General features: G+C 35.3%; 2 protein-coding genes across 3 annotated transcripts in view; one reads left to right on the plus strand and one right to left on the minus strand.

Moving 5' to 3' along the window:
- The window catches only part of LOC121429181 (cation-dependent mannose-6-phosphate receptor-like), a 28,027-nt gene extending 9,327 nt beyond the window's left edge, over window positions 1–18,700 (plus strand). The window contains exons 1-4 of one of the 2 annotated variants that reach the window (XM_041626117.1): window positions 12,471–13,389; window positions 14,433–14,894; window positions 15,323–15,541; window positions 17,624–18,700. In XM_041626117.1, the coding sequence (XP_041482051.1) occupies window positions 13,257–13,389; window positions 14,433–14,894; window positions 15,323–15,541; window positions 17,624–17,793 (984 nt within the window). In that variant the 5' untranslated portion in view covers window positions 12,471–13,256 and the 3' untranslated portion in view covers window positions 17,794–18,700. Of the gene's footprint in view, window positions 1–12,470; window positions 13,390–14,432; window positions 14,895–15,322; window positions 15,542–17,623 lie in introns of those variants that run through there. The other variant, XM_041626118.1, reaches the window with a different exon arrangement.
- Window positions 18,701–20,571: 1,871 nt separating this feature from the next.
- LOC121429180 overlaps window positions 20,572–26,173 on the minus strand; it is a 36,109-nt gene continuing 30,507 nt past the window's right edge. The window contains exon 7 of the mRNA XM_041626116.1: window positions 20,572–21,687. Coding sequence (XP_041482050.1) covers window positions 21,398–21,687 — 290 coding nt within the window. The 3' untranslated portion in view covers window positions 20,572–21,397. The remainder of the gene's footprint in view (window positions 21,688–26,173) is intronic.

Raw genomic sequence — 26,173 nt, forward strand, 5'->3', positions numbered from 1 at the left:
GGGCGAAACAAGGTGTGCCTTTCCAATGACCTGGAATTAAAAAAAAAAAAATTGATATAAAATATGAAATAGGAGCAATCACTTCATGTCTGGGGTGGGCCCAGTGGGGGGGGTGTCTATATTGGCCAAATAGAATTTTAATTTGATACGAGCATAAAAATGTTTGCCAACACACTTAACAGAAAACAAAAGTCTATGACTGAGTATTAAAGGGGAAGGTACAATTCAAATTGATTTAAAAAATATAAATGAAGATGTAAGTCAGTTTTCATATGAATATTGCAACCCCAACTCCCCCTACCCCCATCTTGTCTCTAACTGGCAGTGACAGGTGACATGTTAAACACAATCTTTGTATTACTCAACTTCAAAATTCCAATCAAATGTGGAGTTCGAAGAAAATATAATCAGAATATGTTTCCATACAGCTGCATCCCCACCCTCTCTATGATTTAAAAAAATAGACCATTATGAATCATGATACAGCACCCCCAGTCATAAACTCTCTTTATTATATTTTTAAGGGGGTGCCTGCATATTTCTTGGGGGTGGGGGCAAGTTAATCTTATGAGTTTACTCATAATAATAGTTCATTCATGAATGTTGGAAAATGTAGGTCTACAATTAATGCAATGTCAATAATTTCATTAATGAATTTTTCTTGGGAGTAGGCCCTGTAAGCTGTAAAAATTGGTAGCTGCAAAAATATAGGCCTATATATTTTTTTAAATGTAAAAGAAAAATACACAGCATCTCAATCTCAATCCAATTCATTAAAAAAAAGATGCACAGGTTCTCTCTTGATCTTTATTTCATTAATATATTTTTATGGGGGCCAGGGCATGCATTCTTCGGGGCAAATTCAATCATGAGAGTTTATTCAATATTCATAATATAAATATTGAAAAATGTAGGCCTATAATGCTACATGTAGATAAAGCCCAAGCACCTAAAACTAGACAGGCCAAGCCCCCCCCCCAAAAAAAAAAATCAAGGGCAAGGCAAGTTAATGCAATGCCGATGCAATACCAATAATCTTATTCATTTTTTTGAGGGGGGGGTAGTGATTAGTATGCACAGAAATAAAAAAAAATGATAGTAACATTTAAAAAAACATAAAGGATCCCATCCAATTCATGGAAAAGAAATGCCTAATGTGGCCCCCCACCCCAGTCACGGACTAGAGAAAAGAATCTGGATTTTTTTTTTTTTTTTGGGGGGGGTTGGAGGGCATGCAAACTTCTTGGTTGGGGCAAGTTGAATCGTGATTTATTAAATTCATATTTCATTCATGAATTTTTGAAATTGTAAGCTACCACACCCCCCCCCTCAATTCCCCCCCCCCCAAAAAAAAACAAACAAATGCAATGCCAATTTCATTAATTTTCTGGGGGAGTAAAATTGCATCCTCCATCTGTTAAGCACACACGTACGCAACGCAACACATACCACACTCACGCTGTTGTAGTTATTATACTTCCTCCATATGAAAATTAAAAATTGTCTAAATCAGTCAAAAAGGTATTAACCCCATCCATAGCAACTTCATCCTTAAAAATCATTATTTTTTCATTCTAAAATAATTACATATTTAATATTCAGGGTTCTTACATACCTGGAACAACCCGTTTGGTCACTAGGTCAGTCAAATCGTGGTCACTCCATCCTGACAACTGCTGCACCAGCGCTTCAAATTCACTCTCAGACTCGTGGTTCGCAGGCACGGGTGTTTCTGCGAAAGAGAGGGAAGGTGGATTTCAAGTTATCGTTGCGAATGACACAAAAATAATCACGTAATGAATCATATATCAAATGAAAGAATATTTCTTCAAAATTACTAATCTGATATGGAAATTTTGAAATCGGAACAAATTCAGGTGAAAAAATACATGTTCTTACCTTCGAACGTTTTTCCCGACCGCGTCGCCATTTTGGAAAATTTCAGATGTTGTGTCACGTGACCGAAGTGTATCCCTACATCGTTGATAGTCTCATTTACAGAATTTTTACGAGTGTCATCGGGAAAAGATGTTCAAAAAGACCCATGAACCCCCAAAACGGTTCCAAAATTGCGTGGCGCGGAGACTACTAGAGCGAATGCGCCGATAAAGCTACACAGACCGAAACGGTAAGGTTCTTTTCAAGTCTTATTTTTCGCATTTATCATGAAAGACAGACAAACAAGAAAGCATATACAAGTAGAGAAACATTTTTTTTTCATAATAATGGTGATTTTATTTCAGAACATTCAAAACATTTGATGAAAAATCATGATTTTAGACCCAAGAACTCTCACTCACTTCACAACAATTGTCAACATACACTCACAAGATAACTCGCATTGTTTCAAACATTTGAAATTTGCGTGCGCGGTAGTGACCTGCCTAATATTAGATTCTGTCAAAAGTCATTTTGGGATCGTTACCAAAACTGAAATTTATCTTTAACAATCTCAAAAATAAAGGAACAAGGTTATATCATAACCTTGTTCATTGAATGAGTGCGGTATGTCAGTGTTTCAGAAACATAACATCCATAAATGAATACAGTTCTTCGGACGAATAAGACATTTTAGTCAGAAATAAAGAGTATTCAAACAACCAGAAATGGATATAGTAAGGTTGATCGCTAATCAAAACCACAATGCGATATGGGATCGAAAAGAGGAAAGGGGGCAAACAAGCTAGCTCTGTATCATGCACTGTGGACAGTGCACCTGAGCTGAGCTAGCTTGCTTGCCCCCTTTCCCGTTTTCGATCCTATAACAAATTGCGGTTCTGATTAGCGATAAAACTTACTGAGAAATAAAAGACACATCAGAAATAAACCTTGTCAGTCATAGATGAAAGATTTTTTGAAATACCGTATGTGTTATTACAAAAATAAACAAAATGACTGAAAGTAGAGTCTTTGGCGAAATTAATGTTCGTTCTCAGTAATAAAAGTTGGAACATGCAAATAAATGTTCATTCTCAAAAATAAAAGTTGGAACTTGCATTTACATTGACAATTTGAATGCAATAGGGAGCGTATACTTTGCGAACAATAAATAACATTATTTTTCCAGCTACGCCCTGTGCCCTCAATTGCATTTGAATTGTCAATGTAAATGAAAGTTCCGACTTTTTTGGCTGCCCATAGCTGCTTACTATGGCAATAACTTTTTAATACATCTGTAGCTGGGTTTCTGATATATCCAGGGCCGGTGTAGCCTCCGCGAATCCGGTGCCTGGCAGATACATACCGTACCGGGCCGCACGCGATATCTCAAACTAAATCAACCCCCCACACCGATATTGCCAGCGCCGCAAATGCGGTGACTAAAGATAGGAACAGGATGAAGCCATGATAAATACACATAGATGTAGTCAATCTGAACCAAATTCGCCGAAGAACCAAATCTGCAAACGTCCATCAATCCGGGGATTAAAGGTCGCAGGTCAGAGGACACATGGGTCATTCATACATGAAAATGGCTTGTTTTCACAATAATTATTTTGTATTCAATATGATGGATAATTTTTGAAACTTGGCCCATGATGTATGGGTGAGTTGGGAGTAATCATCTGATTTTTTTTTATATGATTTAAAGAGAAATTCCAGTAGTTGCAGTAAACACTGATTTCATGAGAAAGTCTGTAAAACAAGGCTTAATTGTCAGTATATCATCGAGGATCTATATCTGGTACAGTTACATTAACTGAACTTTGTGAAATCTTGAAATCTACGCTGAAAAATGTTCACACCGAAGAACCCCAACACAGATAAGCGCACGTGGGACAATGTATAATTATTGCTTAGGGCGTCGGGCCCGACGCCCTACCCGAATCCTGTGCTTATTTGCTGATTTCTCAGCAATTACACAATTTCTTCCAGAATCCTTTGGCACATGCGTTTTATTTATACAAACAGACACTTTGGTGGTCATTTCATTGGATTCTGTACGAACTCATTTTGATATCGTTACCAAAACCAGCATTTACCTTTAAGAGCAGTTATCAAAGAAATTGCTTAGCCATACTTCTTGCATTCTTGTAGTCTACTAAAACCAGATGTTTCAGTATTTTATTTGCATGCAGTGTAATAATGTACTCCTGTTCAGTAGTTTGTTAAAGCATGGACCTCCCACTCTGTCAGAGTAGTAGATCCATGGTAATAGCTCCATGGTTAAAGCCAACAGGAAGTTGATTTCCTGTAGTATGAACCAAGTGTGTTTAGTATACAATATCAAAATAATGCTACAATGTAGTGTATGATACAAACCTACATGTATGTTCAAATGCTATCTGAGTTTCTCTCCTACATGACTTGTAAGGGAGAATGAAACCAGTGGAACAAATTGGTTTGGAAAGTTTGTGAAAGAAGAAAAATCAAAGATAATATAAAAGTTTGAGAACAAATAGACAAAGATGTCACACATGCAATTTAAACATAATTCATTCTATTTTTCTTAGCTTATGATTGGTAGCAACTAGCACGTTTTTCACTAGTTCTCTTGCCTTTCCCAAAGTAAGAACTTGCTAGAAAATATTAATTTTATTGCCTACTATTCAACTTTGAGCTCTTTCCATCATCAAAAACCAAATAGAGAGGTCTATACCTGATGAATAATAGAACAATTCAACATGAAAATTCAGATTGTCTTACATGTATATTGTTCATCACTTTGAATATTCAATTCAATTCAATTCGTTTATTTTCAATTCCAATAAAAAATATATACAGATAAATGCATGTAAGCATAACAGATTGTAAAACAAACAAAAAAAAACATTATAAAGATATACATGTAAACATGCTTATGTTAAATAAAGTGATACAGAGATATCAAGAAAAGGATGGAATTGAGGAATACTGCAAAAAAAACATTAAGTTTTTGTCGAGGCAGTAATCCAACGAGAGAAAGTCATAGAATTGAAGAATCAAAACATGTTTTAGAAAGGAAAATGAGAAGAAAATTGAAATACATTAAAAGACATAAATAAATACATTCAAATACAAATACAATACAAAATACAATGCAAGGAATTTGGTCAAATTATCAATAATTCATATCATGAGATAAAAGATATAATTTGAGTCTTCGTTTGAATACATTTGGAGAAGGGGAAACAAGAATGGATGAGGGAAGGGAGTTCCAGAAAGATGGGCCTGAGTACCGTATGGATTGTAACATGAACTCTTTATTGACTTTACCAACATGGAATTTAGAAGAACTTCTTGTATTATAAGAGTGAATACTGCTATTAAGAGAAAACATGTTATTCAATGCACGTGGAAGGATTTGTTTATGATATTTAAACATTAAAATCATTGTGCAATATTTATTGAGTTGGTATATGTTCAAAACGTTTAGAGATATAAAAATGGGTTTTGATGGGGCTCTAAATTCTGCATGGGTACATATTCTTAAGACTCTCTTTTGTAATTTATAGATACCCTGTAGACGTGATTTATAAGTATTGCCCCAAACACTATTGCAATAAGTTAAGTGGGGGAGGATAAGAGTATTATATAATAATTTCATAATAGTTTGGGGTAAAATATGACGTAATTTACTAAGAATGCCAGTGATTTTAGAAATTTTACATGAGATAGATTGTATATGATGTATCCAAGTAACATGTTGGTCGATGGTGCAACCTAAAAACTGGACCACTTCAAGTCTGTTTAAAACTGATTGTTTTAATTTTACTGTAAAATTTTCATTCAATTCATTGGGAAAAGCTTTTTGTTTATTATGGAAATATATATAATTAGACTTCTCAACATTGATAACTAACCTGTTGTTGTCAAACCATTTACTAACATTATTGAGTTCAGTTGATATTATATTGGATAATTCAACAATATTTTTATGAGATATTAACAAAGTAGTATCGTCAGCAAATAATATGAACTTAAAAACATTAGAACAATAACAGAAATCATTTACATAGATAATATAGAGAAGCGGGCCAAGGATTGAGCCTTGAGGAATACCGCAACAAATGGGGAGTGGGTCAGAAAGTGTTTTATTGAAAGATACATATTGTAATCTATCTGAAAGATAATTTTTTAACCATAGTAAGGGAACACCACGGATCCCATACATATATAACTTTTTTATTAAAATATCGTGGTCTATTGAGTCAAAGGCTTTAGATAAGTCTACAAAGATTCCAATCGTATGTAATTTTTTATTTAAAGAAGAAATAATCGTATCATGTAAGTCAATTAGAGCCATTTCAGTTGAAATATTCTTTTGAAAACCATATTGACATGGACTGATAATATCGTTTATACACAAGTAATCATAAATACGGGTATAAACAACTTTTTCTAATATCTTGGAGAAAAAGGGCAATATTGAAATAGGACGGTAGTTTGAGATATCATGTTTGTCATTTTTTTTATGAATCGGAACAACTTTAGCAACTTTTAATTTAGATGGAACTATTCCCGATGTAATAGATAAATTTAAAATATAAGTGATAGGAGTTACAATAGTATAAATAATAGCTTTAATGACTTTGCCATTTAAATCATCAATACCAGATGAACTCGAGGATTTGAGAGATTTAACAATGTTTAACACTTCATTTTCATCAACAGGTTTTAAAAAGAGTGATCTCTCAGGTATTTTGTGCAACATGTATTGTTCAAAATCAAAAGAATTATCCTCAATCGATATATGTAATTTTTTACCAAGGTTCACAAATAAATCATTAAAGGAATTTGCAATAGCTCTATTATCTTCAATTTTGTCACCATTTACAATCATATACGTTGGTAAAGTTGTATTCTTATTTCCTATCAAGTCTTTTATAATGTTCCAGGTATTCTTAAGGTTATTTTTGTTAACTTGAAATTTGTTATAATAATAATCTTTTCGAGCCTTCCGCAATAATTTGTTTACTATATTGCGTGTATTTCTATGTGATTTTTTGTTTGCTATAGTAGGATTTTTGCAATATTTTTTGTATAACCTATGTTTTTTACGTATTAGTTTGACTAATTCCATCGTTAACCAAGGCTTTTTACACCTATTGTGAGTTTTTTTTACTGTCATTATCAAATTTTTGTCATAAATAGTTTTGAGAGTGTCACTGAAAATATTATAAGCGTCATCAACATGATCATTTTGTAAGATATTACTCCAATTTGTATTTACTAGATCAACCTTTAAAGCTTGTAATGTGTCATCATTTATTTTGCGATAAGTAAAAGAATCAAGCTTTGGAAAATTTTTGTGATATGTTACTTGAAATATTGGAAAGTGATCAGTAGCATCACAATAAAGAATCCCAGGAGTTATAGATGCACATATATTATTGGTATAAATATTATCAATTAATGATGCAGAGTTTTTGGTAACCCTTGTAGGTTGATCAATAAGGGGTAAAAAAGAATGAGAAAATATCATGTTTGTGAAATCACTAACATTATTTTGGAGTATTTTCAAATGATCAATATTGAAGTCACCCATGATATAAGTCAATTTATTTTCGTTTAAAAGCCTTGAGAGTGAATCATCCAATATATCAGTAAACGATTTAATATTAGATGTTGGTTTTCTATAAACTACAATGGTTTGTGTTTGTTATGATTTATTTCAATGAAAATTGATTCATAATCATTCGATTTGGGCATGATGTCATATCTGACTTTATAATGAATAGAGTTCAATATTAACATGCCAACACCACCACCTCTTCCAGATTGACGATCAGAATGAATGAATGTATAACCACATTTAGTAAATAGAATGGGGGTATTAATATTAATCCATGTTTCTGAAAAACCATATATTGTAAATGTGAAATCAAGATTATCTAAATATGCACTAATGTAATCAAAGTTTTTACTAAGGCTCCTTGAATTAAAGTGGATAAAGCTAAAGCAGTTATTTACATTTGACTTTCCGATTTTGTTAATAAATTCATCCTCTAAATAATATTCACATTTGTTAACTGAATCAGTAATAAATTCATTATCATTTGTATGGCAAGAATTGGCAATATTTGAGTCACTTTCACTATTTACAACCTGTACATGTACATTATTACTTAAAGAAGTTAATGCATTAAATTGTTCACTGTTTCTTGGTTCTTGAGAGGAAAAAAATACATCAATAAACTCATTATCAGAAATATCATGAAATGGAAGTATGTCAGATATACATTTGTTACATGTTTGTAAGGTACACAGACATGTTCTGGAGGTTCTATCACTATGATTAACCGTTTCCATACATCAATATAATCATTGTTTTGTAAGTAATAATAAATAGACTACTACGTAATAAGATCAAAATCCTCCTGAGATAAATTACAAGTTTAGAAAGATACATTATGAAAAATATGATTTGTGTTACATCAAGAATGAAAATACAATGAAAAAAAGTCCAGCAATATGCAAAGTACGAGAAAAGACATATACTAACCAGGTGAGAAATATCCATAGTCTATATCAATTCATCCTGGTAGGCGGTCAAGGTCTTGTTTACATGTAATAAGTTTCTTAATGTCTGTGTTGTTATCACCAGAAATGAGTGCTATGACTCGACCGTCGCTTGTCCATGCAGTGATTGTTTTGGGGCAACTTCTTGTGAGGGAAAGCAAAGTCGCATTTTCTCTTGTTAAGTCTTCTTGAATGGATTTCCTTTTCCCTGCAAGTTTTCTTCTTTTACTGAGAATCTCACTGCGCTTTCTGTAGGAGTTGAATTTCGCTATAATTGGACGAGGTTTGGGCGTCAAGTCATCTGGGCTTCGCTTCGGCTTAGGACCAACTCGATGGCTCCTCTCCAATTCATTCTTAGATAGGGGTATTCCTAGTGTGTCGTTGACCACTTTAAGGATCACGTCATCAGTATTTTCATGGGTATGTTCTTCAAATCCAAAAAAACGAAGACATGTTCTACGTGAATATTGCTCCTGCTTGTTGGCTTGGAGGACCAAGTTCTTGATTGACGCGTCTCTCTCATCTAGGGCAGTCTGCAATCTGGTGATTTGTTGGGCTCTCCTGTCTTCCTGGATTTCAAGTTCCAGTATTCTTGCTTCTTGTTTTTCAAGCTCAGTCTCAAGTTTAATAATGAAGTCTTACTAGATAGAGAGTCCTTCTGGTCACTGCATAGATTACGGGACAAGTTTTCTGTTTTTCAGTGTTTTATCTTCAACCTGGTGCACTATTTCTGTTATAATCTGCTGATAAACACTTCATAGTAAAGACTGGTCACGAAATATCTGCAGAAAAGTAAGCTAAAATTGTGATTTTCAATGAGATTTATGAAGTGAATTTGTGTTATCTGTACTACGATATACGTAAGCCCATATGCAACACGTTGTACGGTACGTTGCATTCACGGCTTAGTACAGCTCATGCCCGTTATAGCAACATGAGTGCATTTGCATATGAATGGTAAACATTTCGAACAAGTATGATGATGGTGTCTTGGAAGCGTCCATGGCCGTGGAGCTTACATATTGCATGTTTCATGCTCTACATTGGCTTGTCAATATCTTTTTGCAATAATTCAGATGGATTTCTTGCTCCAAAACCTAAAGCTCGATACTCCAATCTCTACATCCAGAAAGGATACTTGAAATCTCGTATCCCATATTATAGTAACGCTATCGCTAGTCTCAACATTAGGATCATCTGCTGTGGTGACGTGAATCCTAATCCAGGCCCATGTGTTAGATCACGTCTCTCTGATAAAACCCAAACTCGATCAACTAGTAAGCAATTGAGTTGCATTCTGCTAAATGCCAGAAGTCTACGTCAGAAAGTACCCGAGTTCGAATCATATATTTGCACTTCCCGACCAGACATCATATGTATTAATGAAACATGGTTGAATGATGATGTTTACGATGCCTCCTTGGGTATTCCACAAGATTACCTTATATTTCGTCGTGATCGCCCTGATAATCGGCGTGGAGGTGGCGTCTTGATTGCTATAAAGCAATACCTGATACCGGAACGGAAGGTAAACAACAGCTGTCTTGAAATCATCTGGGCCTCCTTCAAGAATGGTTCTGACTCATGGCTGATTGGTGTATTATATAGACCTCCTAATAGCAACACATCTTATTGGGATAGGTTGCAAGCTGAATTAGATTTGATCAAACCTGATGATTATGATGGATGTCTCCTTCTAGGTGACTTCAATGTTGATATGTCGCCAAATGTTCATTCTTCAAATCGGATTCACTTGTCATCAATGATGAATGAGCTTGATCTGATTCAGATGGTATCCTCTCCAACTAGATTGTCGAATGGATCTTCCACTGAGGGATCAATCATCGATCTTGTCTTCACCAACCGTCAATACGCTCTTCTGGATGTTAATACCATGGCTAATCCTGTGGAGTCTGACCACCTAGCAGTAAGTGTTCGCCTGCGATCACCGAAGCCTGCTCCGACGCCTTCAGTTCTCCGATCGTTTCTTCATTTGAAACAGGCAGACTTTGGTCATCTTCGGCATTCTCTACACCTATTACCATGGAATTCTCTATTGGATCCGGCTGACATTGAGGAAAGCTACGAACTATTTCTTGACCTGTTTCATGCTGCCGTCAATGATGCTATCCCACGTACCTTGAAGAAGAAGTCTAAATGTTCACCTTGGATCTCAACAGAACTAAAGAAACTTGTCTTGCAGAAACATTCTTTGTTTAGAAACTCTAGACGGTCTAAAAGACCTGACGATTGGACTGCTTACAAAGCTCTTAGAAATAAGGTAAAGAAAGAAACTAGGAAATCTTACTGGACTTATGTGAACTCTCTCTTTACTTGTAAAGATAACAGGCGTAAATTCTGGTCATTTATACGTAATAAAAAGCATGCAGCTGTACCACCTCCTAAATTCAAGTTAAATGATATTATCATGTGTAAACCTTGCGACATTGCTAATGCTTTCAGCACTTATTTTTCCTCCGTTTTTGGTCCTTCTTTACCTCTTCCTAAGGCTCCTTCTTTATGTACTTTGCCTATCCCTTCTCTCTCTGACCTGTCCGTCTCCACCTCTGATATTCATTCTGCTCTTCTTCGCCTATCCAAGAATAAACCACCGGGACCTGACGGCTTGTTACCTAGTGTACTCAGTAACATTGCCCTTGAAATTTCACATCCTCTATCTATTTTGTTTAATGCTTCTCTCCACAGTGGAACTGTGCCTTCTTCTTGGAAACGAGCTCATATTACCCCTGTTTTTAAGAAAGGTGAAACATCCGACATTACTAATTACCGGCCTGTTGCCCTAACATCTGTGTTGTGCAGAATGCTTGAGAAGATGATCGTGAAGGCTATTGATAATCATGTCGAATCGTTTGGTCTCCTTAATAGAAACCAGCATGGTTTTACGAGAGGGAAGAGTTGTGTTACTCAGCTGGTGAATGTGCTCCATAGATGGGCGACTGTCTTGGATAAGAGATCCCCACCACGAATCGACGCAGTTTTTCTAGACATGTCGAAAGCTTTCGACAAAATGCCTCACAATGCTCTTCTTGCCAAGCTATCCTCTCAATTCAACATTCAGGGTAACCTGTGGAGATGGATTTGTTCTTTCCTTTCTAACCGCTATCAGTCTGTTCTCTTGTTCTCTGTTCTCTCTCGGGTTTATGTGACTGTGAATCTCTTCTTGAAAACATACTCATTAACCCCCGTCATATGGAAGTTCTTTCCTTTCGACATCTTTCTTCTAGGACACAATCCCTCTTCTGCACCCCCTCCAGAAGACTACCTCGACTGTGGGACACACTACCCAACGACATCAAGGATGTTGCTGTTCTTTCTCCTTCTACTTTCCTCAGTTCTGTAAAGCAAGCAATTCTATTTCCTGATTAAGACTTTTATGCTTTTCTACTTTTCCTGCTTAATACAATGATTCTGGTTCTGCCTTGGAGACATTTTCTTTTCATTATCTCTGCCTCTCTCTCTCTCTTCTCCTTTTTACTTTGTATAAATTATATCTTTCTCTCCTATCAAAATTATGCAATTATACATTATGCACTTAATTGCATGCTTTTCTCCAGATTTTATCTTGTATTTTATCTTGTAAATTACCTTAATTATTTTAAGGCTAGTACAGTGATATTCTTATTTTTTCTCTTTATCTCCTCGATTCGTTAATCCAATGCTTTCTCATCCCAATTTCCTCTCCTGATGAGTTTTATCATGTTATCATGTTTTTTCACTGTACATGTATCGTTATGATAAATCAAGTGATTATATCCTGAAAAAGTTTTCGATATTAATTACATTTTATTTTGGACTTTTACCCCCCCCCCCCTTATTTTTTTCAGAACTCCAGTTACACCAGATCTGATAATCACATATATTTGGATTTCCAATTTCTATTGCAAGTTTATTTAAAAATACCCCTTTCATTACTGTTCAGCACCGAGGTGTTATTTTTTACTATGTTATATTTTTCCAATTTTGCAGTGGTATTTTTTTTATGCATCTCAATACTATCTAATTAATTATTTTGGCACCCTTTTCAGTATTCCCTTTTTAAACGTGCAATATTTTGTGTAATAGTATTTATATATTTTTATTTATGTCTTGGGAGCGGCATGTGTGGGGGCTCATGCCTTCGGGCAACAGTGATGAATTTCGCTTTTGTGCCCCCTGACCCACATGCCGTTCCCGCATTCTTTGCATGTTAATGTACTGTAAATTTTCTAATGTAATGTGTATGTACTTTTTATATTGGTCAAATAAATAATAATAATAATAATAAGTTTACTCAGACGTTTTTTAATATGACCCTCAATCAATTCTTGGAACCTCTTGTCAACAAGTACATCCTTTATTACAGCGGATACAAGTGACGATGAAGAATCTTTCCTATCTTTGGATGATCGAGTGTTTACACCATCTGCCATATTGAATATTTCAAATGAGGAAGACTATTCTCACACTGAAGATTCACTGACAAGCAGTAACAGTAGTTCCAAATACTGACAATGGGTAATCCAATGGGTTGATGAAAGGTGCTCCAATGAGATTAGATAGCTTTAATCCAGTGCAATCAGATGATAACATTCTTTGAGGATTAATCCCAGCATTAAGTGGAGAGTGTATACAATAGGTCAATGTACTTTACAGCAGTTTGGAGAGAAAAATAGCAAGTACATGTAGTTTCTGCCACAGAATATGCATCATGTGGGACTGTAGATTTACTTCTCATGGAGAGGAGGGATCATCAAGTTGTCAAAATATCAAATTTCAGCACCAATATTCCTCAGAAAACGACACCTGGTTAGTCTATGCAGAGGCACAAGCAGCTCTACATGATAATGATACAATGTGATGCTGAAAAAAGAAATGCTATCACGAAAACTGGGAGACGAACAAGAGCTGATGAGCTGATGATGTCAACTTTAATTTTAATTGTGAAGGGTATATGAATCTTGTATTGCAGTTTTTGTCATAATTTGAGCCACATAGGCCTTTGCCCTTAAGTTTAAACATATTTGCTGCAGTATACCAGCATGGTGATAACCATGATGATAATACTATCAAAGATAATAATACTATCAAAGATTCCCCAAGCCTTAATTCTTTTAAATTTAAGTTGAAAAAGTTTCTCCAGGATACTACTAGTAGTTAGTTTTATGTAACTCTTCATCACTACTTTTTTTTTTCATATATACTCAGCACTATGAACTGGGAAATGTGATATTTTTTTTGTTTTCCTGTTGATCTGTAATATTCGCTGTAAGTGTCGGGGCAAGAATCTGGAGACCATTGATCTTGCTTTTTTCTCTCATTTTCTATTTCTTTCTTTCTTTTTTCTTTTAAACTATTCATTCAGATAGATTTAAGTTCAAATTTTTACCATGTTGTATTTGTGTTTTGTTTACATTGTTCCTACGAATATGTTATAGGAGGCTGCATCCTACAAGCTTCGCTTCTTAGCAGCTTCCTCCGTTTCCGACCTGTTATCTTGATTATTATACATAATAATTTTTTTTGTTTTATTGATTATAATTATATTAAGATATATGTAACAAAACTTATTGTAAATGTAATGATTGTTGGAAATGGAAAATAAATCAAATGAAATAATAACACGGTTGTTCATATGTCGTGCATTATACCTTTCAAAAGAGTCTCAATGCACATTACTCCCCCCCCCTTCCATTAAAAAAAATAAAAATGAGTGAATAATCAATAAGGAAAGAAAGGGGAAATCTCATTTGTTATATACCATACTGAAAAAGGACCCATATTCATAAACCCTTCATTATTATTTTTTCTGTACATTGAGGCCCTTTTGAAATGTATAATGCACTACGTACATGTAAGAACAGTCCTGTAGTGTAGTAGTAGTATGCAAAGAGACCTTGTCTTTAATATAGAGTCCATGGTGGACTCTATCAACTCTTTTATAACAAATCTCAAATAGTGGATTTTCTTCCTCTTTTTTCTTCCTCCAACAGCATGGTTTAAGATGGACAGGCAAAGATCATCGTGGATGATAATGAACTTCTTTACTCCTTTCCAACATGGTTCTTTGAGGAATCTACATTACACCTCTTGCCACATTAAGGCAGCCATTTTGATTCTCCTCTCTGTATCAACCAAGATTATCAATGCTGCTGAAATAACCTGTACCAAAGAGACCAACTGCCGCTGCACTTTAAGTGACAATTCTCTGTACTATGATCTGGAGCCGATGGTGACAGGTGTGCCCCCGCCGTTCTTCAAGGTAGATGGAACAAATGTTACATATCTTTACGATCCTTGTCGGTCGTTCTCTGAGACTGGTGAGTGCACCGATGCTGCGTTGTGTAGCGAGACAATGGATGAGATCTATCAGAACCTTGGCATTCATTCTACGTCAGAGTTTCGTTATACACCCAATGGAGGTTCGGTCAAGCTAAAGCTTGTCTATCATAACGGTAGGTATTTTAAGGCTATAGGAACAATGTGGGAACATTTGCAAAAAAAGTATTGCATGTACTGATGTACATCTCTCAGCTGAAAACATGGGGCTAAGATCATCACTAGAGAGGGCAAGAGTATAGGCCTACATCACAGTTACATTGTGCACAAGTGCAAACAACATTTCTATGTAACTGAATATAAATATAGTTTTGCCAACTTTCCAGGGGCTACTCAGACTTACAGTTCTTGTTACCCAGGTTTATTCTATTGCCATTCCCTGTTCATTATGTCATACTAAAATATAATTATGAGACAAAAGAGGTAAAAAATATTTTCAATTGATTCTATGAGGCAATTATTCATACAACATTGTTTAATATGGTTCATTTGAAGCAGTTTGCAGTAGGATTTATGATTTTCATTATTTCCCTTCTGTCTACAGGAAAGAGTGGTGCATATCAGATCAATTCCACTGTCTGGCTAACGTGTAGAACTAACGGCATATCATCTTTGGAGCTCAAATCATATTCTCCCACTTACTACTTATTCGAGTTATTTTCACCCTTCGCTTGCCCAAAACCCGTCCCACCATCTCCGCTCTCCGCTGGAGGCATTCTATGCATCCTATTTGTTGTCTTTGTAACAATCTACTTTGTAGGTGGTAAGTAGGAATTTCTGATTTTCTTTGCTGTTGGCCTCCCTTTTGTCTAATTTCTTGGAGATTCATCTTTCTCTGACACTGTGCCTATACTTCAACAATTACACGACAGCCCCCCCCCCTTTCTCTCTCAGCCCTATTTCCTCTATCACATGCAATGCCTGCAGGAAGAAAAAAGATTTTGTTTCCCTTTGTCTTACATTGAACTGTATTGGAGTTTCAGGGGCTCTTTAGGAGTTTTCAAGGGCTCTGTAGGGCTTGGAGAGGGGGGGGGGGGGAGAGGAGGGGGATTTACCCCTTAGTTTTCATGAAATCTTTCTCCTTATTTACCAGACACCTCCCAAGCTATGATCTAGGCAGTGGCGGCTGCTGTATTTCTGCTGTTACACTATAAAACGTAAACGATACGCATGTACGTCCGGACTATACTGGGTGCTATGCAATTCCTGCCTCTGTGTAGTCTTACTGCATCAGACGTACATGTATCACACACATTTTCACAGCAACATTAGACTAAATAAAGCAAAAACAATAGTTGCAGCTTCTGACTAGATCATAGGCCTCCCCCCCTCTCTTCCACTACTAGATTACTTATCCTCTTGTTGTTATGTTCAGATTTCATTATTTGGATTTCTGCATAGCGAGAGTCTCATGTCTATCACATGAAAACCAACTGCCGATGATATTTCTGATGATACAATCAATGCTTCTGTCAGTTACCGGTATACACAGTAGCGGACCGTGACCCGGGGTAGACAAAGCATTGGGGGGGGGGGGAACTGTATTTTTTATGAACAATGCTGTGCCCCCCCAATGCTTTGTCTCCTCCGGGTCACGGTCCGCCACTGGGTATACATGTAGAAAAACAACCAACAAACAACTAATTCAAAGTGTTATCTAATTAGTTTATTTTATTTATTGTGTCTGACATCATTTTCCTTATATTGAGCAAGGCCCAGTACATAAATGATTTGCAATTAATCACAAAGACATAAAAGCCAATCAAGATCACAATTCATTGTTCACTTGGTTCATCGACCCACTACGAACCAATCAAAATCATTTCAAATTATCTATTAAAGAGAAATTCCAGTAGTTGCAGTTAACACTGATTTCATGAGAAAGCCTGTAAAACAAGGCTTAATTGCCAGTATATCATCGAGGATCTAGATCTGGTACAGTTACATTAACCGGACTTTGTGAAATCTTGAAATCTACGCTTAAAAATGTTCACACCGAAAATCCCCAACACAGATAAGCGCACGTGGGACAATGTATAATTATTGCTTAGGGCGTCGGGCCCGACGCCCTACCCGAATCCCGTGCTTATTTGCTGATTTCTCAGCAAGAACACAATTTCTTCCAGAATCCTTTGGCACATGCGTTTTATTTATACCAACAGACACTTTAGTGGTCATTTCATTGGATTCTGTACGAACTCATTTTGATATCGTTACCAAAACTAGCATTTACCTTTAAAAGCATAACTTTCTGGAGAGCTCAAAATACATACCAAGTATTAGATTATAGCAAAAACCTACAGCAGCATCAACAAGTAAAATTCCCTGAACTTAGATATCTACCTAAAAATGAATTTATTCAAGTTTGTTATTAATTTTCTTGCTAGCCTTAAAAACAAGAAAATACTATCTTTGCAAGTGGATGAGATGAGATATCGCCAATGCTTTCTCTTTGTTTGAAAACATAATATTGGACTTCAATTTTGGATGGTAAAATGGTTATAACTATATTATGATATATTATCAATTAAATATATTAGAAATGGTTAGTTTGAAATGTAAGTCAGAACAAAATCAATTTTTTTAGAAATGTAATTAAGCATGAAATTATACACCCCTATAGAGATTTTATTTAGCATAAAAATGCAACTAGTTTATTCTTACAGTTTGATTATTAGATTGATTGCATACTGATTTCCTATAATAGATGGCTAAACATAGTTTAAACCATTTTGCAATATTCTATTCAATGTCCCACTCCTGTAACAGTAAGGCTCAAAATATGAAGAAAAAACCATGATACTATTTTTTTTTTTAAATGGTGCTGTCTTCTCATTTTCTGCAGGGTTTATATATCTGTTCTTCTTCAAGTATGAGAGTGGAACAAATGCAATACCTCATCATGAGTTTTGGTCTTCTTTACCTGGCCTCATCAAAGATGGGTTTCTTTTCTTGATCTCATGTGGACACTCAAATAAAATGCAATCATCTGGACCTCAATATGATCAGATATAGACACATATATCTTTGGAAACTAAAATGCCATCATCTGGACCTCGATATGGTCAGATCTAGACATCTCATGTATCTGTTGATAGTCCAATAAAATGCAATCATCTGGACCTTAACATGATCAGATCAATATAGAATGCCATCATCTGGACATCAATTATCAGATCATGACGTGTCCTGTATCTGTCCATATAATATTCCAATAAAATGCAATCATCTGGACCTCAATGCGATCTGATCAAAATATATCTGTATACGCAAATAAAATGCCATCATCTGGACATCGATATGAGCAGAACTAGACACATCTCCTGAATCCGTTGATCTTCCAGTAAAATGCAATCATCTGGACATCAGAATGATCAGATCTACATTACATCTTGACTTCAAAGTTCAGTCTACTTAAGTTTAAGAAATGTACTTCCTCTACCTTTGTCTTCCTCTACCTATGTATCATATAACACCGTGCAAGCCTAAACAGGAGTTAGGCAGTCTTCATGACATAGAAATGACATTTCCAACATTTCCCCCCCTTTTTCATGCAATGTCTGAAGAGTTTTCATTTAAGTGAGGTATTCATGCCTTCAGATTGATTTGATTGCTGTAAAACCCAGCAAATGCTAATATTTTATCAATTAAGATCCATGCTTTACATATAGCATTGATACTGGTTAAAAGTATTGAGTATTTGGACTACCAAGGTTTTCTAGAGCTATTGTCTTGTCTTGGTACAATATTCTTCACAATGAAACAGGGAAAGTATGATTAAGGCTAATTATTAACAGGCAAGTCATAGGATCTTTCTTAAGGCCTGGTTACACCACCCGAGCGTTGTTGGAGCGGTCGTGGAGCGGAGAGAGAAAAATCATCACCGTTCGCTACCGTTCACCATTTTCGATTTCGATTGGTTTTATTTTGTTTTTTATTTTTGTTTTCGATTTTTTCCCCAATTTTGTGAGCGAAATTTGACCCTCTCCCTACCGCTCGGGCGATGTGACCAGGCCTTTATTATATTGTCATAGAAGCTCTTTACACCTTCTTACATGTTATGTACATTATTAATTATGGTTCATCATTCTTTTTACCATTAACTTATTACTCAGTCACAATAACAATGATATAACATTTAAGGTCATAAATGTATATAAACAGATTCATGGGATCTGTTTATATACATTTATGACCTTAAATGTATATAAACAGATTCATGGGATCTTGTGCATAGTCAAAATGTATGCCTCCATCAATACTAAATCTGAAATATTTTGCTCAGGTAACATCCAAAGTTTTCATAATAGACATCCTTCATCTAGTCCCGAACCAGGTAATTATTTGATTCATAAGGTATGGTCAAAGCAAGCCATGATCTCTGTGACCTGCAATAAAGGTTACGAATCACATCAGATCACCATCTGCATCCATAAGCTATATTCAGAGTTTATTTAAATCAAATCAAATCAAATCATTTATTTCCACAATAATATGAAAAAAAAAACATTACAAATATGTACAGATTAGGAAACAAACATAATTGAAAAAGGAAAGTGAACCAAGTTGATCAAAAGTAATACAAAGAAATGTACATTACTGTGGGGGAGCCAAAGAAGACAAAATAAGTCTTAAAATCAGGAACCCAACATAAAATAAACAGATAAGTGCTATCAAAATAGACATTTCTTAACAATATATAACATGTGAATATGGCTCTCATTTATAACATAAAAAAAATAGTTAAGAAAAATCAACACATACATGTACATAAAAAAAAAATGAAATAGCGTTACGTATGGGAAATAGAATTTAGAACGATAACTTAAGTAATGACATAAACAATACAAAAAAAGAAAAGATAAGTTTGGTTTTTAAGCTCTACTGTTATTTGTTAAATTTGTATCAATCAGGTTCCTCTTTGAAATTACGTTTAAAGGAATGGAGTGATACTGAGTTTTTAATTTCTTTTGGTAAGGAACTCCACAGTTTAGGGCCAGTGAATAAAAGAGTTTATTTAACACAAGAACAGGCAACTTCAAAGGATATGACAAACATCAAGAGATTAATCAGATTGGTGTTATGTTATAACAAATCAAATATTTTCAGATTTCCACAATCAATTTGTTGTTACCTTGTTAGACCTTGCCTATTGGACTGTTATAATAATAATAATGTGAACATTTGTAATGTGCCGGTATCCATCATAAAAAGATGCTCATGGCGCAATATAGAAAAGAAAAGAAGAAGAAATTAAAACTTACTAAAGGGGGGGGGGGGGTTATAGTTACTTAAAAGCTTGTGTGAATAACCAGGTTTTTAGACTGTTGCACTGTCGATACTCCTAATCTGAATAAGCCTTCTAAAAACTTTGGCTAAAGCTATGAAGGTAGTTTTTGTGAAAAAATGAAAATTTGTGTTTATTTAATAGAATATGACCTCTTACCTTTGACCTCATTAACCCCAAATCTGGTCAGATCATTGTCACTCCTATATGCATACATGAGCAAGGTTTGAAATCAATTCATGAAAATCCTGTTCCTTTAAGAAAAGAAAACTGATATTTTTGTTTTGAAACAACTTTAATTTTGATATTTATTCTGTGACCCTAAACTTGAATCTAGAATAGATCATGTTTGCTCATACATGGGCCAAGTTTCAAGTTGACCTCTCAAATGGTTCTTTAGTTATTTCAAGAACAAGTTATTTTCATGTATTTGTATATGGTGGGTTATGGTGGGCTGATACATAAAAAGTACTATTATTTTTTGAAAATCATTTTTTTTCAAAATCCTTATCACAGTGTGAATGTTCAATTGCAGAAACTTCATAAAAACAGCAATATTTCACTTTGCATATTTTAATGTTTCTTTCACAGAAAATGTACATGTGTCTGACAAAATTGTTAGTAGCGAAATTGATCTTTTTGCTTGATTCTTATTGTCTTCCATTTTACAATAAATTATAAGAGAGATTTATATAACATTACATTGCATCTTTAACTTTTATTGAAGTGTGGAATAGTTTAATAAATTATTAAGGGGCTTTTTTTTATTTCCATAGGCTAAGAATTAGTCACATCAAAGGGGAATTAAACTTTTGGAACAAGTGGGCTTGTTTGGAAACAGACTGAAATCAAAGAATAAGATCAAAGAAAGTTTTAGAAAAATCAGACAAATAAGGAGAAAGTTATGAGTATTTAAATATTACGATCACTTATGCTATGGAGACACTCCTATTGGCAATGCGACAAAAATGTGCGATGTCACATGTGAACAACTTTCCCTTTGATGGACTATAAAATGCACCCAAAATGTCTCTTTGTCTATAGTAAGACTAAAAATAGGTAACAATTTTTTTTAATCATAAAAAAAGGATGTATCATGTCATTCATTTTGATCAGGTTAAATGATCTCGTTACAATAAGTCTTCCAGCACAACTTAACTTACAAGGAGAATATAGAAATATTGGTATACCTTGATCGTCGTATATTGATTATATATTGTCTTCTTAATAACAAGATACAATATGCAATATAATTGTTATTGTTCCATAATTCGGGCTTCCAGAGTAATTTAGCTTACAATGGCTTTCTTCATATCACCATGTCCGTCGTATTCATACACATGAAACTATTTCAGTGACAACTAGGTTTGAAGAACAGTTCTTCAATACCTTTCCTTCACAATCGTTTATATTTTTACGACAGTCTGTATCCTTTTCATCAGATTGTTTAATCTCTTCATACCGTAGAGGGCGTGAATGATTTTTGCAAAGGAAGAACCGTTCCCTCGCGAAGAATCTTTGATGAACGATACAAAGGATGAAACAGAATGTGGACAAGAAAGACATTCCGATTGTAGAGTAAAATGCTGTTTGGTATGTTCCAGTCCTGTCAACACTCTCTCCTGTAAATGATTTAAAAAAAAGAAAGTTAATCGGATCGGCTGATTACGAATCCCAAGCAGGACTCATCCCTGGCCCTAGACATACACCCTTAATCGAGAAACAATATCACTAAGCTTTCAAAATGTTATCTCATTTCAGAATTCAGTGTGTTAATGATAAAAGCATAATCCCCCCACTTGAACTGACAAGTGGATACCATGCGTGACCCACTGATCTGAATACTACAGTATACAGATCAGTGCAGTGGCGTACCTAGGATTTTTCACAGGGGGGGGGGGGGCAAATTCGGATTCGGATAGTGGATCAGTGGCATGACCGTGACCAACAAAACACGTAATATGGATTTCTTTTTCAAGATAGGGCACGTTACGTACATAGCATAATAAGGGTGTCAAAAACACTAAAATAATGAAAAAAGGTATATATTTTGCTATAGGAAAACTCTATGTATTCTGTCCAATTTGCGAGGGTATAAAAAGATGTACTTTTTGCCACAACACTGCGTGTTTAGGGTCCGATTTGAGCGAGTTGTGTGGGGATGGTACTAAACCCAGGCCCGTATTCTGAAGTCAGGTTTAAATTAGACCATGGTCTAAGTCTGCTAAAATTACGTGGAGCCAAAAATTAAAAAAATCTGTTTCCATTGTATATTTCTTATGTTTACTATTTTGCTTTTATAATGAAGAAAAAATACTTCAAAATCCTTCATTTATCATTCCCAGACAATAATTATGAATAATAATTAGTGTGTCAAATAAGTTAATCAGTATTGGATGTGTACTGTTAAGGATTTGAACATAAAATTGGCTCTCCATACTTAAACCACAAATTTAAACCATATTCCTTTTATTTCCGTGCTTTAAACCGGGGTTTAATTTAAACCCGAGTTCAGAATACGGTCCAATGAAAGTAAAGATACAGCCGACGTCCATGGTACTTGTAAAGGGGTCAATTCAGTGAATACTTGTCAAGGGTATCGTTTTGTTTCCAATACTTGTTAAGGGTAGGGTTTCACACGCCAATACTTGAAAAGGGGTGCATTTTCAGAATATGGAAAATACTTGTGCTTTTTGAAACCCAATGGTCACGCATGGTATCCACTCGTCAACGAAAGTGGGGAGTCTAACGTAGAGCGTAAAACCAAGACTTACGGATGTGGTACACTCATTTTAAAAAAAATCCTGCAAACTAAATTTGGCAAAGACGATAAAAAAAAATGTCGGCATGTCCGATGTTTTGGAATAGTGTGGTATGGTGTGTCATCCCGTAGGACTAGCGTGCCAAAATTGATTTTTTGGTTGTTTTAGCTTAAATGGGGTCCCCTTAGACCAAAAACGATGGGGGTTAAAATTTCAGACCCCTTCTTCCCTTTGTGGGGGGTCCTTTTTGGCGCCATATTGGCCTGTACAAAGCCCAATAGGATAATACATTGTTTTCAACCTTATTTCTCAATTTTCTTCGCCAATTTTTTTTAAAAGTTGTCTGAGGTGTACAAGAATGAATATTTGATGATGTTGTGAAGTCAATATTTTTTCACTTTTGCCATACGGGGGCGGATTTTGCGAAAAATGCCCCAAAATTGTAAAATATTACCCCAAAAATGTAATTTTCCCCCTTTTTGGCACTAGAATTAGGACAAAAAGATTACAAAATGAAGTGCATATGTCTTGTTGTACAGTCCAATAACAGAGGAATACATCACATGTAATTTATATGATTATTATTGGTAAATTAATGTAAAAGTCACCCCCATTTCAGGATTTTATGCAGTGAAAACCTTACTACAACACTAGAGGGCGCCATAAATTATCATGATGATATTAGTGTGGTACTGTAAATTATGACACAGTTCCTGCAGGATTTTTGTGCCAAAATTTTTTTTTTTTTATTCACTTGGGTCCAATCTATCACGAAATGATAGGGTTCCAATTTTCCCCACCCTCACCCACTGCCTGAGGGGGGGGGGTCACCTATATCGAGACCCACTAAAATCAGGAGTATTAGTAATTTTGCGCCCGGTTAAACAATGAATTATTTTATGGTATTTTATCATCCCTAGACAGCTAAAATGCCTATATCTGAAGGCTTCAAGTTGGACGAGCATCCTACCAACCATATCCCCTACTCCCCCCCCCCCCCCCATCTGACTGGCATACAACTTTCACCATTAGGCCACTCGATCTAGAGTACAATTTACGATTAAAGGACTTCTATTCGAATTGTCAATTATGTACTTCTCGGCTAATTTCCAATTACTTATAGACAGAAAAAACACATAAAATATAATTTTAGCCCCCCCCACACACACGCACATATGCACATATTCATTTTTGAAATAACATGTGATGTTTAGAGAACTTCCGAACTTAAATTGTTTTTCAACAGTTGTTAGTACTAATTGACCTCAGGAATAATATACTAAAAATCTACCAAAATCTCCATCAGGGAAAGTGGTTATTTTCAAGATAGTATCCAGATGGCCACCATTCACTTAAAATTAATGAATACGACTCACTCATTATCCACCCTAGAATCCTAATTAGTTTCATACTCCATGGTCTAGGAGTTAAAATAGTTTGTTGACACAGGGTAGAGTGAATATAAGGACCCCAGGGGTGGTATTCTGTAACTCTGTCATAACTTTTGTCATAAATTTTGTCATTTCTCTCCGAGATGTGACACCGCTATGATTGTCACAAATCGGTATTCTGAACATTGTCTTTTCCCTGTCATATCTCTCAAAGTTCCCGCCCATCTTTTCGGAAGCAATCCAATCAAAATCATCGTTAGTTCCCAGTGTGAGCCCTTCTAGCCAATAGGAATGCCCCGTGACAGGTAGGGGGTATTCCCAATTCTGTTGGTGGCATCGCGCAACTACGCGAATATTGATGCGCTTAATTACAAAGAGAGACAGGGAGCTGTGAAGGATTTTAGAGGAGAAGTAGAAAAATAAGGAAAACAGAGAAAAAAAAAGAGAAATTAATATGTAGGGCCTAACTAATTGTAGCATGAAAAAATAATTTTAAAAATTGTCGTGGATGATGAGTGAAACTAATACCACAATCTAATCTAAATGATATCGTTATATGCTTGACATTCAGTCGGCAGGGTATCGGGATATTTGGTACTAAAAGATATGACAAAATTTATGACTGCTACCCCCTGTCATAACTTTTGTCATATCTTTTGCTTGTATAAAAGGATTACGCGCATCAAAGCCGCGTATTTTTGGTGCGCGCCAAAGAGATAAGACAAAATTTATGACAATTTTTGTGACAAAAGTTATGACATCCACCAGAATACCGATTTTGTCATATCTCTGAGATAAGATAAAATATGGAGATAAGACAATGTTCAGAATACCGCCCCAGGATACCTGGAAAATATAAGATGGCATCAAAAAAGCCTGCCGTGTGCTAAAAATCCGCAATTTGGTTTTGATTCAATGATTTTAAGGGTGAAGTAGTAAATTGGAAAAAAGTTACAAGGACAGTGAGTGGTCTGGTGGGTCCAAAAATTCATGATGGCTTCAAAAAAATTATTCTGAAATGGCTGCTAAAATTAAAGCAGACATAGCTGATTTCATATCGTCCATGGAAATGTGATTTCGATGTTTAATTTTAAACCACTGGTTTGGGTTAAGTAATATATAAGGATAAGTTACAAGGACAGTCAGTGGTCTGGTATGTCCAAAAATCAAAGATGAATTCCAAAAAATGATCTTAAAATGGCTGCTGATACTTAAAGCGGACAAAGTTCATTTCATATCGGCCTGGGAGATATCAGGTGGGTGTTTCATAAAGCTGTTCGTAAGATAAGACGACTTTAAGAACGACTGGTGATCCTTTCTTTTGGTTAATGGTATACACCATGGGGGATGGTTTAGCGCGTAAGAAAGGATACCAGTCGTTCTTAACTTACGAACAGCTTTATGAAACGGCCCCCAGTTTGGTGTCTAAACCAATGGTTTCAAGGGTCAAATAAGACATTTGGATAAGTAAATAAGGGCTGTCAGTGGTCTGCTATATCAAAAAATGCGATATGGCCTCCAAAATGCAGGGTCTAAATTGACTGTGGTTCTTAAAAGTAGACATAGTTCATTAGAAATGCACATTGTGGATTTGATTTTGGTGTCTACACTAGAGTTTAAAGGATCAAGTATTGTTTCAAGTTGAAAGAACAGTCGGATGTCAAGTTTATCAAAAATCCAAGATTGCTTAAATGACTGCTATTACTTTAAAAGTGGATATAGAACATTAAACATACACCTGGGGATATTATTTTGGTGTCTACACTAGTATTTCAAGAGTTGAAATTAAAAATACACATTAAGGACTGGCTACAATGACTATGCAGTTATCCATTTTGCCTTAAAATCCAAGTGGGCTTTAAAAAATGGGTTCCAAAATGACTACTGTTACTTAAAAGTGGAGACATTATTCAAACAATACCAACCTGTGAGAATTATTTTGGTGCCTACACTTA

The sequence above is a fragment of the Lytechinus variegatus genome, chromosome 15, assembly GCF_018143015.1.
Source record: "Lytechinus variegatus isolate NC3 chromosome 15, Lvar_3.0, whole genome shotgun sequence".
NCBI classification, from domain to species: Eukaryota; Metazoa; Echinodermata; class Echinoidea; order Temnopleuroida; family Toxopneustidae; genus Lytechinus; species Lytechinus variegatus.